This window comes from Mugil cephalus, chromosome 21, assembly GCF_022458985.1.
Source record: "Mugil cephalus isolate CIBA_MC_2020 chromosome 21, CIBA_Mcephalus_1.1, whole genome shotgun sequence".
NCBI lineage: Eukaryota > Metazoa > Chordata > Actinopteri > Mugiliformes > Mugilidae > Mugil > Mugil cephalus.
Window position 1 is genome coordinate 17,332,119 of NC_061790.1, and position 13,481 is coordinate 17,345,599.

Here is a 13,481-nt window from a genome sequence, read left to right on the forward strand (position 1 = left end):
TATTTTTGTCTTTCTGGGTGTGTTTCTCCATTCCTGCCTCCCTTGCACATCCACCCACACATCTACCTAGTCCTTCACAGCCAACCATAGCTCAAGCTAGCCACCCGTAACCTGTTGCTTCCTCCTCAGCCCAAATTCACTTTTCCGCATTCTCAAATAAAACCTTGTGTAGCTTAAATCTGTGCCTCACTCCTGCTACCCGGTCCTTCAGCGGTTTTTAACCAGGAAATGATCTAGATTTTGACTTTTGTTTTTGTCTTTTCCCGTGATTTAATTAATTGATGGACTGCTCTGTATAGACATCAGTGTTCTTCAGAGGATGCAATCTAGCGACTTTTCATCTAGTGCCATCAAGAGCTTGACAGGCTTTTAATGGGTGTCAGGTTTTGGTGAGTGTTGACGTGAGGACCCAAGTGCAGGACAAATGATGAGAAGGGAAGTTCAAACAAACGGTATTTATTAACTAACAAAAAGGCGCTGCGTGTGGCAGGAAAATCCAAAAAGCAGAAAATCAAAGAAAGGATTGCAGGCAGGGCGTGGAGACATAGAACGGGGACAAGGTAACATAACAAACAAACTGAAAAAAAAAAACATCAGAAGGTAACATTAACAGCACAACAGAGAACAAAGGGAAATGCAGGGCTATATATACACACACAAGGGCTCGGGGATGACAAGACACAGGTGAAACTCATGAGGGCAATCACAGCAGGTGAGACCAATTAACAACCAAGGGACACTCAAGGAAGCATAAGACAGGAAATCCAGAACTTAACAAAATAAAACAGGAAATACAAAACACGATACTAACAGACAGAAACACAAGGAGGCAGGAGAAACAGGAAACTAAGAAACTTGACAGAATAAAACAGGAAACAAAACATGGCACAAAATAAAAGACAGAACCATGACAAGATGTCGCAACAATCATTTGATGAACTGACCTGAGATTTTTCCCACATGCTCTCATACTCCATATCACTGAGTTTCTTCTATCACGTGAAATACTTCAAATATTCAGTGCCAGAGATTCTCAGTCTATTTCAGCGTACTTTTCTTCTAGCACCTTGAGGTTGGTATAAGAAGTATCTCACCTTGAAATTTCATAATGGGGGGTAAAAACAACTCTGCATGTAACTGGGAAGTTCTACAGCCAACCAGAGCCATTCTGTTGGAAATTAATTAAACTCCACAGCGCTCAGATGACGCATATGACTACGTCCTTACTGATTTTGCATCCACCACAGCATAAAGCCCACCCAAATGACACCAAGCAACCACCCAGCGGATCTTTGCAGGAGCGTAATCAGTTCCCAATTGAGTGACTCCAGATCAGCCATCCATCCCCTGCAAATGTTTGATCACTTACGCTGCCTTCAGAATGTTGCATTCCCATCATCCTCAGCTCAATTTTGTATTGTCACCACATATATATATATTAGCATGCAATAGACATCAGACAGTTAGTACTGTCATCTCCTAGCATGACAGCAGACTGTTGTTCTTGTTTCATATCAGATGCATTATTAGTGTTTCAACTAGAGAACTTGGCAATGAACCTGAAATTGGGATTCAACCAATCTCCAGACTCTGCCGGCATCTTAACTAACCACAACCTTTACAGTCACTGTGCAATCACATATTAACGTCTAGTTAAAACTTACTGTCAAGGTTTCACGGTGTATTTAATGACGGAAGCAAGGAGGGGAGGAATTCTGTCTGGCATAGGAATCAGATTGGGACTAGGATTGGGTTATACTCTCTCTGACCGTGTCAGTGCTCAGACCCTAAAATCCCTGCTGACTGGATGTCTGGTGGAGAGGGTGCAGACAGCCGACACTAATCCGGTCTCTCAAAAACACACACACACACACAAGGCATGGGCTCTGCAGCTCACATGCACACTGAGAACACACATGCAAGTCCTGTTTGATCTCTATGCAGGCAATTTATCGTGTGATGGTGGGGGTTGATAGCGCACTGGTGTCAGCAGTTTTATTGGTTCTGGGCCTGTTTGTATTTGAAAAAACAGTCATTGCTGCTTTAACTAATCCCATCACTTATATCTGTTTTTTAATTGCTTTAAAACCCGTGTCTGTTTGTAAATTGAACTGATGGCAGTTGCGGCTGATCAGTGCACAGAAAACATCCACAGCTATACGTTAGAACTGAATAATGTTACAATAGACTTAGAATAGTGAATGTATGAGGGACCTCATTGCAATATGTGCTTTAATATTATATCAGTGTTGGCATCATACCTCTACTAAGTATGGTTTACAATGATGCATGTTTACACAATAGAATTATATGCTGTGGCAAATAAGGTGAATGTAATGCATACTATGACAAAAAAAAAGAAGAAGCTACTTTGTGTTTGTTTTTGAGAACAGTGTGCATTTTTGATGTTGCTGCAGAAGACACATGATAGGAACAAACGCACAGCTCCGTGTGCCATGCAGACAGACAGACAAACAGACGCATACACAGACAGAGAGTGGATGCTGCTTCTGCTGCTTTTGCTGCTGCTGCTGCTGCTGCTCTGGTAACCCCTCACCTAGATCATCCTTTTGTGCAGGGCGCGCTGCAGGCTGATATCTCTGCGCTCTGCCCAGCTGTCACCTCCGGCATTGGTCCGCCGAGCACACACACGTAGGCGCGTATCCGACAGACCAACCCCCTTTTTTTTTTTCCTCCAGCAGACAGACTGAAGCCGGTGAGCGGCGTGACAGCCAGGGCAGCAACGACCCACCGCTGCAGCTCGGACCGGGACGGATAGGACAGAGGTTTGAGACGACGGCGGAGTGAGTACATAGTAATATATAAATATATGTATTTTTTAAAAGCCCACATATCCTAGTCTGCGCCTTTATGTGAGGTTCTGGGGTTGCAGGGGGAAAAAAACACAGCGAAAATACTGTCTTCTTTTGGTGAGCTGGGGGGAGGGAGGGAGTGTTTCTGTGTTGTCGGGTGGAGATCAGTGATGTAGTTGAGGGAAGATAAAATTGTGAATTGCAGGCAGGTTGTTTTCCTAAAACACGTCTCAGCCGCCGCCAGAAACGACTACAAACGAGGTTTATATTGATTTGAAAACCTTCTAATGGCTTTATTTCAGATTCTATCGTCGTGCGTATCAAATTGGAGCAGGCCTGCAGTTAAACTGTGCAACACATGAGCTTGTTTGCGTGGATCTCTTCTGCATTTGTGGCAAAATGACGTTATTCGTTGCACTTTTGTTGTTGACGCTCGTTTGAACCACCCTGTTTACAAATGCTACAGTCCCTTCCTCTTTATCCGTCGCTCCTCGGTGCATCTTGTGTGTTATTAGACTCCTATGAGATGCTTTTACGTTAGTTTGTGTCAAAATATCCGGTTATTTTCAGCTGGATTCTCTCCTCCAGCTCAGTCCCTCCCGGCGAAACTCGTGTCCGAACACGTTGTCAGAAAGGGGGTGTGTGCGTGAAAATCGGAGCGAGGCCAATCAGCGGCAGGGACCCGCCCACACCCTGGCGCTTGTTTACTACTGATACTCGGCGCTGATTGGCGGAAAGGTGGGCAAAGTCGGGCTTTGTGCTGCGTTTAGGTGCGCAGGGAAGAATGGAAGAGTTGTGCTCTCTTGGTCGAAAACACGGCTGGGGGTGAGGTTTTCAAGGAGTAAACAACTTCTGCATCCACACTACTGACATTAGTGGAACCGGAGCATCTCCTGAAACAGGCGCTTTAAACGTGTTTACGTCTTAAAGCGGCGACACATCACGTACAACTGTAGGAATCCCACATTTATAGCACAGCTGTGTGTAGGCACTGATTTATTTTTTATTGTGTATTGTTGTGCTGACCCATTGCTTTGCTTGTTTTATATTTTTGATGCTAACAATAATGAACACAAATATACAAACAAACAAAATAAATAATACAATTATTTTTGCTTTTACATTTTAGGATTGGATACTTATTTCAAGGAATTTTAATTTTAATTATTTCTATCTATCTATCTATCTATCTATCTATCTATCTATATATCTATATATATATATATATATTCATTTTCTGTTCCTAAAGATATCAATAACTTAAAACAATTGACTAACTAACAAATGACTTCTGATCTGCTATACATTTAATTTTGTTTTTCTGTGTTTGTGTACTCTGGTGTGAAGAGAAATAGATTGCATGCTATTAAACCAATGTGACTTTTCAGAAAACTTCTGTCATTGAGTATGGCAGCAAAAAATAAATAAATAAATAAAATGCTGTGATGTTAGAGAAACACAGTGAATCGTGGATTGCACAGTCTGTCGGGCTTATTCTTACGTCTAGTGAATGCAGCATTGACCCCATTTTACCTCTTTGGGGAAAGGCCACAGTGAGTGCGCCCGTCTGTGGAAGGCGTTATCAGTCACATGCTTCATCGGAGTAGACAACACAACTGCGCAAGATTTTTTGGTTCAGCCACTATCTAAATCCACTCAAGTCTGTTCCCTTCAGATTCCTGCAAGTATTATCAAATCCCCCGCGGTGTTTGTTGCTCTGCACTGTCAGGCACAGAGACGCGAGATGGAATGAGTGCGCGAGTGTTTGCCAACAATTATTTGTCAGCAAAGCTGCCGTCTGTTCAGATCAACATATTTGCTCGCCAGAGAAAGCAAAATATTTATTATCTGATGATATGATTCAGGGAGAGCATATTCGCTCTAGCTGCAGATAAACATCAACTCTCATTGTTTAGTGCTTTTTCGAGGTATGCAGTGCAGAAGCAGCTCTGTGTAGTAAAGTGGTGAAAACTTGTTAATGTTAATTGGGTTTAGGAATACTGTGTTACTGTAGGGAGTCGTAAACTGCGGTGAAGTGTCTTTGACGGTTCATATCTCATGTTGTCTCTGGTGGTTCTCCTGCAGGGAAGTGTGGCACTGTGCTGAGTCCCCCCACTGTGTGCAGTAGCACCATGGCAGCTATGGGACCTGAGAACAGAGCTGGAACGGGGCCAGGAGGGACGGCAGCCTGCCCGTTGGGACAGCAGGCCCGCGTCCATACAAGTACGCACAAAAGCAACGGGCAGGACGCGCAGCAGACTCTGGTGAGTGGACGAGAGGGGCCAGACTCCCACCCGTGGCTTTGTCCGGGGTCCAAGGCTTAATTCACTGATTCGTGCATTTCACCGACATGCAGAGTGTTAGCACAAACGCTAAAGCACAGTCCCCCTTAATGAGAAAAATGAATGGCTGTCACAATCGGCATTCATCATTATTTCTTTCCCCCCGTGTTAGAGGTAATGTACTGCCTAGTCAGAGCCTGGCACCCGCTTCCTTCTCACACTGTTTCCCTGGCAGATTTTGCTGTCTGCAGGCAGGACGCCACAGATGGACAGGAAACATTCTCTTAACTGCTTTATTCACAGCAACAGCAGGGCTCACTTTCAGGGTATCAAAGACTCCCGTAAACAGCTTAACCCACATAAGGCCTAGACGGGGTATGTGTGTCCGTGTCGGCTTCCACTAATTTACTAAGAGGATGGCAAACGTGTACCGGAGGTGCTAAACTGACAACTTATTCACATTTTAGCTGGGAGCTCATTTTGTAAATCCCTCTCTCTCTCTCTCTGAAGGCGAGCTGCGTCCTTGTCGAGAAAGTATTCGTAGAGAGCGGCCATCACAAGAGCAAAACACCAGTCTGCAGGAACCCTGCTGCTCCACTGCAAAATACAGCACCCACAATGCACCTCAGCAACGCGTCGGCTACTGGGGAGGCTCCGTACAGGTGAGGAAATCTTCCGAACGCTAGTGAAGGAGGGTGTGAGGGTGAACTCGATTCCGGCAGAGCTAAATGTTTTGTTTTTTTTCCCCGTTGTCCCCAGCTTTCGTAGCCCGGAGTCGGTGGAGATGGACGAGATCATGGCAGCCATGGTCCTGACGAGTCTGTCCTGCAGCCCCGTGGTCCAGAGTCCTCCACAAACCGACCCTGGACCAGGTCAGACTCACCTCAGCAGCACACACTTGCAAATACTGCGTCCTTTATGAAGGAGATCAGTGATGTAGTTGAGGGACGCTTAGAAATTGTAACCAATTATTTTATAGAAGAAAAGCCCTTACTAATGCTTTATACGTCCTTCAAAATGCCTAATATTTTGTTCCCATTGTTCATTGCTAATGTTTTCTATTTGAGAATATAGCCACGCCTCCAGGAGTTCTAAATGCTAATGAATTAAGTGGTTTTAATTGTCCAGTCTGTGCACAGGGATTTTCGGTCCAGACGGGCAGTCAGTGGCCTGAACAGCTAATTAAAAAAAGTATCATAGCATGGCAACAAATTTGTCTTCATTCATGGAAACTGAAAATCAGCAGTGAATGATTTTGGCGTCTGATGTCACTTAATAGAAGGGCGTAGTCTGTTTTTGCTTTGTCTCCTAATTGTGAAGGGGAATACCAGCCTTCCGATTCTAGATTCGGTATCCTGAGTCATGTTTATGAGGACAGATTTGTAACATAGCAAAAATAACTGAACACAACAAGGGCCTGGAAATAGAAGTGACTTTTTTGAAATGAGTAAAACCAAGAGAAATATTTGTCTAAATGTGTCTAAAGAGCTTTCATTTCTAACCTTGATAAAAGTAAACTAATTTGTGTAAAATTGCAGATTACTTGCTATTTTAGATCATGATAATCAAAATGTCATCAAGCAGGGTGTAAAAAGACACTGACATGATCTAACCACCGCAAAACTTGGCACCAGCCTGGGACACCAGCTGTAGGAAGGGTGGAGAGCAGTCCCAAACACAATATCTATTTTTATCACAAAAGGAACAGAGAATTTTTAATATTTCAACCATAAGATTAATATTTACATACTTTTATCTTGTGTAGAATTTTCCCAAGGAAAATGGCAGTGTTGTATACGCTCTCGTGTGAGAGAGCCCGTGTGAAGCAGAAGGCTAAGCTTTCTGTGCGCTCTGTCTTCCTCCAGCTGGTTCATCCTCATCAGCTGACATGGAGTGTGGCGGAGGCGAGCTCTCCGACAGCGGCAGCAGCGGCTACTGGAGCTGGGACCACGGCAACGTGAGCCCCGCCCCCTCGCCGTCCGTCACTGAGATGGACAGCAGCCTCGACGAGGGCCTGCACATGGAGCTGGAGCAGGGAGAGGAGCTCACTGCCAAAAAGCCAAAGGTACATAAATAGTTTTTTGGGAATATTGAATGTAAATTATCGTCTGTTACATTCAAGTCCCGAACCACTTCGTTTGTGAGGCTGATTTAGCTCATCTGTGCCTGGGAAATCTCTCTGTAAATCATGTGTCTGGTGTCTCTGGTCACAGACGTGGAGCTACACAGCTGACTCTTGTGTGCAGCAGGAGGAGCCTACGCTGGGTAGGAGTTTGGCCGTGCCTAAGGTGGAAAAAGGATAAAAGTTATGAATGTAACTTGGGTTCTATGAATGTGCCCTTTCTTGCCATCCAAGAACTGAACCTAGAAAGCCTTCAAGAAAATTTTCTGATTCTTGACATAAAAAAGAAATTCTCCCTTTGGAGGGAGGATTACAGTCTAAACCAGAAAGCCCTGACAAACATGGATTACCGTTGGCGTGGCGTCTCCTCATCCCAGAGTGCCACGGTGTAGTTTTAACTGATGAATTTGCACCATATGGTGGGAACTGCTGCCTCGGAAGCCTCAATAATGAGGAGTGGAAGTATGTTATTAAAGCCGGAGACTCTCTGCGCTGTGCGTGTCTGCCTCTGTCCCGTACTTGACCTCTGCTGTGTTTCCTCTCCCTCACAGAGCTCCTTCAGAGGTGTTTATAAGTGTCTGTGGCCCAGTTGCAGCAAAGTGCTCACGTCTTCAGTCGGAATAAAGAGACACATCCGTGTGCTGCATCTGGGGTGAGCTGGCATTTTAATTTACATCAACACTTATCTGTTCCATTCTTACTAGGGATGTGTAATACTGGTGTTAACGTTCTTAAAAAACATTTTTTTTTTATAAATTAGGGACTTGTACAGTTTTACTGATAAATGTTCCTTTCTATTGTAATTAGAAGTTTTTTGTGTCACTCCTCTTGATCATAAAGTAAAGTTTAAAAAAGTATGGTATATAAAAAGATATTCTTATTGTGAGAAATAACGGTTACAATATATTATGTATTATTTGCCTGGAGCTAACAACAACACATGGCTGAGCTTAGATGTAAGATATGTTCTCCACAAAACACTTCTCCTCATTCAATAGTCAGCGTTATCAAATGTTAAATGTCTGAGCACAAACAGCAGATTTGACCTCGATAAATAAATTAAAACTTAATTAAATATGGAGCCACTGTGTTCATTGTCAGGATTATGGATTAGACCACAGTTAAGTTTCTGCTAACCATATTATATATTTTTTTAGGATTGCGTGTACACTGATATGCCACTGTAGTTTTCACTGTAGTCTGAGTGGAAACCAGTTTAGCCCTTTAGAACATTTCCAAGCTGAAAAACAACATTAAAAAAACAAGAGGAAATAAAAATTTCAGGCTGTGGAAGAGCTCTCACTTGGTTAGGAGACATGACATTTATATCAGAGTGCTGCTTTCAGTAACACTCCAAAACACAGCTGTCACTCCTTCCTCTCTGTGTCTCCTGCTCTGTCCCTCCTCACTCACTCACGCAGCAGTGGATCAGATCAGTCTCAGAGGGAGGAGGACTTCTACTACACCAGGATCTCCTGTGAGGCCGTTGACGCCAGCTCCACTCCGTCTCCCGCCCCTGCCCAGCAGGCTCTGGGCCAGGCCCCGTCCACTCCTCTCAGCTGGGCCTCCTGCGGTTCTCCTCCAGGCTCTGAGCTCCAGATCCCCACGGCCCACAGGCCCAGGTCCAACTCCAGCTCTGGGCCGGGCCCGAGCAGGCCCAGTCCGCTCAGCCAGTCGGCCCCCAGCAGCTTCTGGCAGATCCACTCAGAGCATCTCTATCAGGTAGGAGCAGCAGAGTCGCTCTCAGGCCCCAGTAGTACTGACATAAAGAGTGTGAGAAATATATAGAATATAGACTCTCTCCCAAAGGTCAGCAATACAAGAAATACCAAAATTCATCAAAGTGTGAAGTACAACATGTGTGTATGATTTTGGACTAGTAGGTGGGTTTTATTACCTTTCAACATAGACACACAAGTTATTATGAGTGTCCAGGCATTACGCTGAGCTAAGCTAATCAGTTGCTTGTAGCTCTTTAGTATTCGCTTGTTTTAAATTAATCATTACATGTGTTATTTACGCAAAATTACAACTACATCAACGTAGTCATAGACATTGAAGTTGTTAATGGCAACATGGCTCTGAGGACTTCGGTCTAATTGCGTGCAGTGGCCTTTATTTTTCCGTCTGTATCAGCTGTAACACGCCTCACCAATATGTTTTTATTAATAGCAGTCTGTTTCACATGCCTGATCAGATGATTCATTAATGTGCTGTGGGTGGCTGTGCTCAACCAGCTATAAAACCTGGAATGACGTTTGCCCGCCTATGTTACTTTAATTAGTCCCAGTTTGAGTCCAAATTTAATGTTTTGTTATTATCTAAACACTGTTTTGCAGGCTGTACATGGCTGACTGGAATTTGTTTTCCTGCGATGACCAGGGAATTCAGTGCGTCATAGGAAGCTTTTGTACAAAATTCCTATTTTTATATTTATTATCGCAGTAACGGCCTGTTTCCTTCCCAGAATACGAGTACCTCCCGAAAAATAGCGTTTTGGAGAATGGAATAGTTTGAAGGCAATGAAATGAGACAGCGTGGTCCTTGTTAGCATAAATTATTAAATGTCAGGCGGAGATTTTAGTGTGAGAGTCTGGGAATTTACCTTCTAGGCACCAGTATTTCCCCATCGCCAAGAGCCCAAATTCGCTCATATTTTCCATGAAATCAGGCGGTACATGAAAACGGAAATGAAATGAACTCTGTTTTCGTTGCAGTAGCTCCGTCAGTGTTAACGTGGCTGTGGTGCTGTTTTCAGAGTCTCCTCACCCGGCTCCCCCATGCAGATACCCCTCAAACGAGCCAGTGAGCGATAGCTTTGTTTATGCCTCACAAAGCAGCGCATTTCACTGGTGACCTGCGTCTACCCCATAGCGCCGGGCCTGCAAATGGATGCTTTGTGAGAGTGAGTGTGCCCGCTGCGCTGTGGGCCTGCTCGCTCTCCCAACGAGACTAGACCGTCACCAGCCTGTAGAAGGCAGAAAAAAAAAAACAAAAACATGAATTCTTCCAGTGATGTTTCCCAGCGGTCTGGGCGCGTTGCACATACGCCCATGTCCCTTTTGGATTCATTCGACCCAAAGGCTTTCCAAAAAATCTCTTAAGCAAACTTAAAAACAGCAGTGACGTTATTGTTTTTGCATTTTTGGTGTGAAGAGCACGTCAGGCGTCTTTTTTGACTCAGATGCCCTCGTGGCTGCAGAAACTGCAGCGACTGCTCCGTCTGAGTCGGGTTGAACAGCGGGTCAGTGCCGCTGGTGGAGCAGTGTTTCTGTGTGTGTCACGCCTGCTGGCGGCGTGATTTGTTAAACTAACATGGGCATCGTTTCTTCTGGCCTCAGTGCTAGTGCTGTCATATCACTCCTTCTGTCTACGCTGTGGCCTGAGATGTTAGGAAAGCAGCATGTGCTTCAGAGGAAAGGTTCATTTAACATGTGTGATTTTTAACTGTAGAGTGATCATTTTGCAATTTGCAGGTTATTAGAAAAGCGCTAAAATAAAATGATAATATAAAATAATAATAATAAAATAAAGTACTATTAAGTTATCAGTACAAGCATAAATACCACAAGTAATCAACATTTAGCATTGAATGTATGCTGTTGTAATAATAATAATATAACAGACAACAACAAGAACATTAGGTGCAGTTTATAATAGGGCTGCTGTGCTATTTTGAACTGCAAAGTTATTCCACAAAAATGCTAAGTAAAAGTAATTGTCACATTAGTTTTGGGCAGAAAAGAAACTAAAATCTTGCAGATTCAGCAGTTTTACTTGAAATATTTTAAGTTTTTATCACTGGATCACTGTTGTGTGTATAATGTGGAAAGATTCATTTGTACTGACAGAAAATTATTACAGAATTTGTATCCATTGAAAGATGCAGAAAGACGCCAACATATGTCTTTGCTGCTTCTTTTTTTCAGGTTAGATCTAAGCTAAATGGAGAGCCAGCCTACACTTCCTTGCATTTGTTTTTACGTTTTCTACAGCTTGTCTGTTCTTTCCTCAAGTCTCCAAACAAACGTGCTAATCTAGTCTTACCTTTCACATGAAACAGGCTGTTAGCCAGTTCAAAGTACTGCAGATGATGAAGTAATGCATCCTCTTTCTTGCTTCCTTCAGGCCTGTAGCCCGGTCCAGGTTTCTGTGGCCTCCAGGAGCCCCAGCAGCCAGGGTTGGACCCCCTCGACCTCCGCCTCCGGCCACAGCAACACGCCGGTGGGTCTTCTCTTCGGCTTTGTATGCGTGGCTGCACATCCAGTAAGGGCCGGATTAGGGCCGAGTTACACTAGGAAAGAAGGGGTATGTGTGTAGCGAACGACCTGTACGACCTGTGTTGAATATCAAATGAAAAGCGACGAAACGCTGGCCGTCACAGAGAAGGGTAGAATACGCTGGAATCTAAACACTGTGTCTAAAGCTCAGTCACTTCCAACGGCCACACCACCAGTCTCTTACATCGAAGGCTGTTTGCTTATGATCTGCTCTCGTCTCCTCAGATGGTGAAACCTCGCTGCCGCTCCGTCAGCGTCGGGGAACAGTGGCTCCAGCAGAACCGGCTGCAGCCAATGAGCGCGTCGCCCTCTCGCACTCACTGCTCCTTCAGGTGAGGTGCTCCTGTTTGCTTTCTATTAAAATTTAAACCGCAGACACACTAGCAGCTCCGGGAGGCACTGAGGCGCAGCGCTGCTTTCCTAAACATACACCCATCAGCCAGAACCTTGAAATGGGACGGGAGCGTGGTTTTAACAAGACAAAAAGGAGAAACCTAAAAAAAACATGACATATTAATACTGACAAGGGGTGGGGCCAGATAAGTATGTTGCTCCGCCCACTCCTTTTCAAAGGAGTGGGCTGGCTGGTGTCAATGTGTTTTTGGCATTTAGGTTCATCTTTAGATCCAGGGGCTAAGCTGCTCTTCCTGGGAATCATTCAGATCTTAATCTCGTCAAATAAAGCTTCACTGATATTCCAGTATCCGTGTAGCCGCCCCTCTGCTGCCTTTTTATTACCCATCATGCCGACATCTTTTCAAATCACATCGCCCAGGAAAGAAGAAATTGATTAAATCATCTCTTCATAGGATATCGGTTTTCCCTCTGCCTCATTCTTATAAAGGGTGATCGCGTCTCACCTCACTTCACACATCCTCACCAAGTGCGTCCTCTTTGCAGGAAGGGTCGCGGGGAGGCCAAGAAGTGCCGCAAGGTGTACGGAGTGGAGCGCAAGGATCAGTGGTGCACCGCCTGCCGCTGGAAAAAGGCCTGTCAGCGGTTCCCCGACTAGAAGCAGCTGCTTGACAATGGAGAGTCACAAGAGGTGGACTGACGGACGAGTGGTAACAGAGACTTTTATCAGAAAGAGAATATAAATCAGGGCCCCGGAGCCATTGAAAAAAAGGTTCTTTTACATGTTTTTATTTTTTTTTTACTTTCATCTCAGTCTGTTTCTTTCCTCGAGGAATGCAAACTGACTTTTCCGTATCTTTGTAACTTGATCCTGAAAACTGAAGTCTGCGATGGTGCTAGCTGTTGACTGACTTTGACCATGTGATGTGCTAAGCCTATAGTACTCTCCCACTTTATCCAAAGGTCATGTTACTGCCCCTGTAGCTCCGCTGTATTAGACCGCTACTTGGCTGTTTACTCTATTCCAATCTTCTCTTCCAGTGGTTACACAGTGGTCATGATGTACATTATATTGTGTGCTTTGAGTTATGTACGAGTATTTTATACCTATTTTTTATCGTCACGTTGAGCCCATGTTTTGGGCAGACATTTTTTCTTTTTTTTTTTTTCTTTTTTTAATATTCATGTTCTTCTGCACTTTTATGGAATATAAACTCACGAATAAGCTACATTTGGTTTGACTCAACCAAGTTCCTTCCTTTAGATGGATTTCCTTCCTGCCCATGTGTTGGCACACAACCAGTGTTAATGGTTTTATCCATGAAGTTATGGAGTCATGGCGGTGGGACTGGCGTTAGGGGATGGAGTTTGTAATAGCAATAAAAAAGAAAGAGAAAAAATATATGGTCAAACACATTAAAAAGCACTGAGAATTTGAAACGTTTCCTTTTTTTCTTTGTGTTTTTGTTCTTCTGCCTGACAGAAGAAATAGAAATAGAAACTATTTAATTTTGAACGAAGGACAATGATGTAAATCAGGGGTCTTCAATGTTTTTCAGGACAAGGACCCCCAAACTGATGGAGAAATTAAGTAGGGACCCCCTACCTACTATGTAAAATATATATATAA

At 44.0% G+C, this 13,481-nt stretch overlaps 1 protein-coding gene across 3 annotated transcripts; it reads left to right on the forward strand.

The window, feature by feature from the left end:
* The first annotated feature begins 2,558 nt into the window (after nt 1-2,558).
* znf395b (zinc finger protein 395b) lies at nt 2,559-13,291 on the forward strand. 3 transcript variants are annotated; one of them, XM_047574333.1, is made up of 10 exons: nt 2,559-2,804; nt 4,899-5,077; nt 5,606-5,757; nt 5,855-5,967; nt 6,961-7,160; nt 7,769-7,869; nt 8,642-8,939; nt 11,346-11,525; nt 11,723-11,829; nt 12,398-13,291. In XM_047574333.1, the coding sequence occupies exons 2-10, from the start codon at nt 4,946-4,948 to the stop codon at nt 12,507-12,509; spliced, it is 1,395 nt and encodes a 464-aa protein (XP_047430289.1). In that variant the 5' UTR covers nt 2,559-2,804; nt 4,899-4,945; the 3' UTR covers nt 12,510-13,291. The 3 variants fall into 3 exon arrangements, with proteins under 3 accessions (XP_047430289.1, XP_047430288.1, XP_047430290.1); XM_047574332.1 differs by having other exon boundaries at nt 2,564-2,804; nt 8,639-8,939; XM_047574334.1 differs by having other exon boundaries at nt 2,570-2,804; nt 8,639-8,939; nt 11,346-11,441.
* Nucleotides 13,292-13,481: the final 190 nt, after the last annotated feature.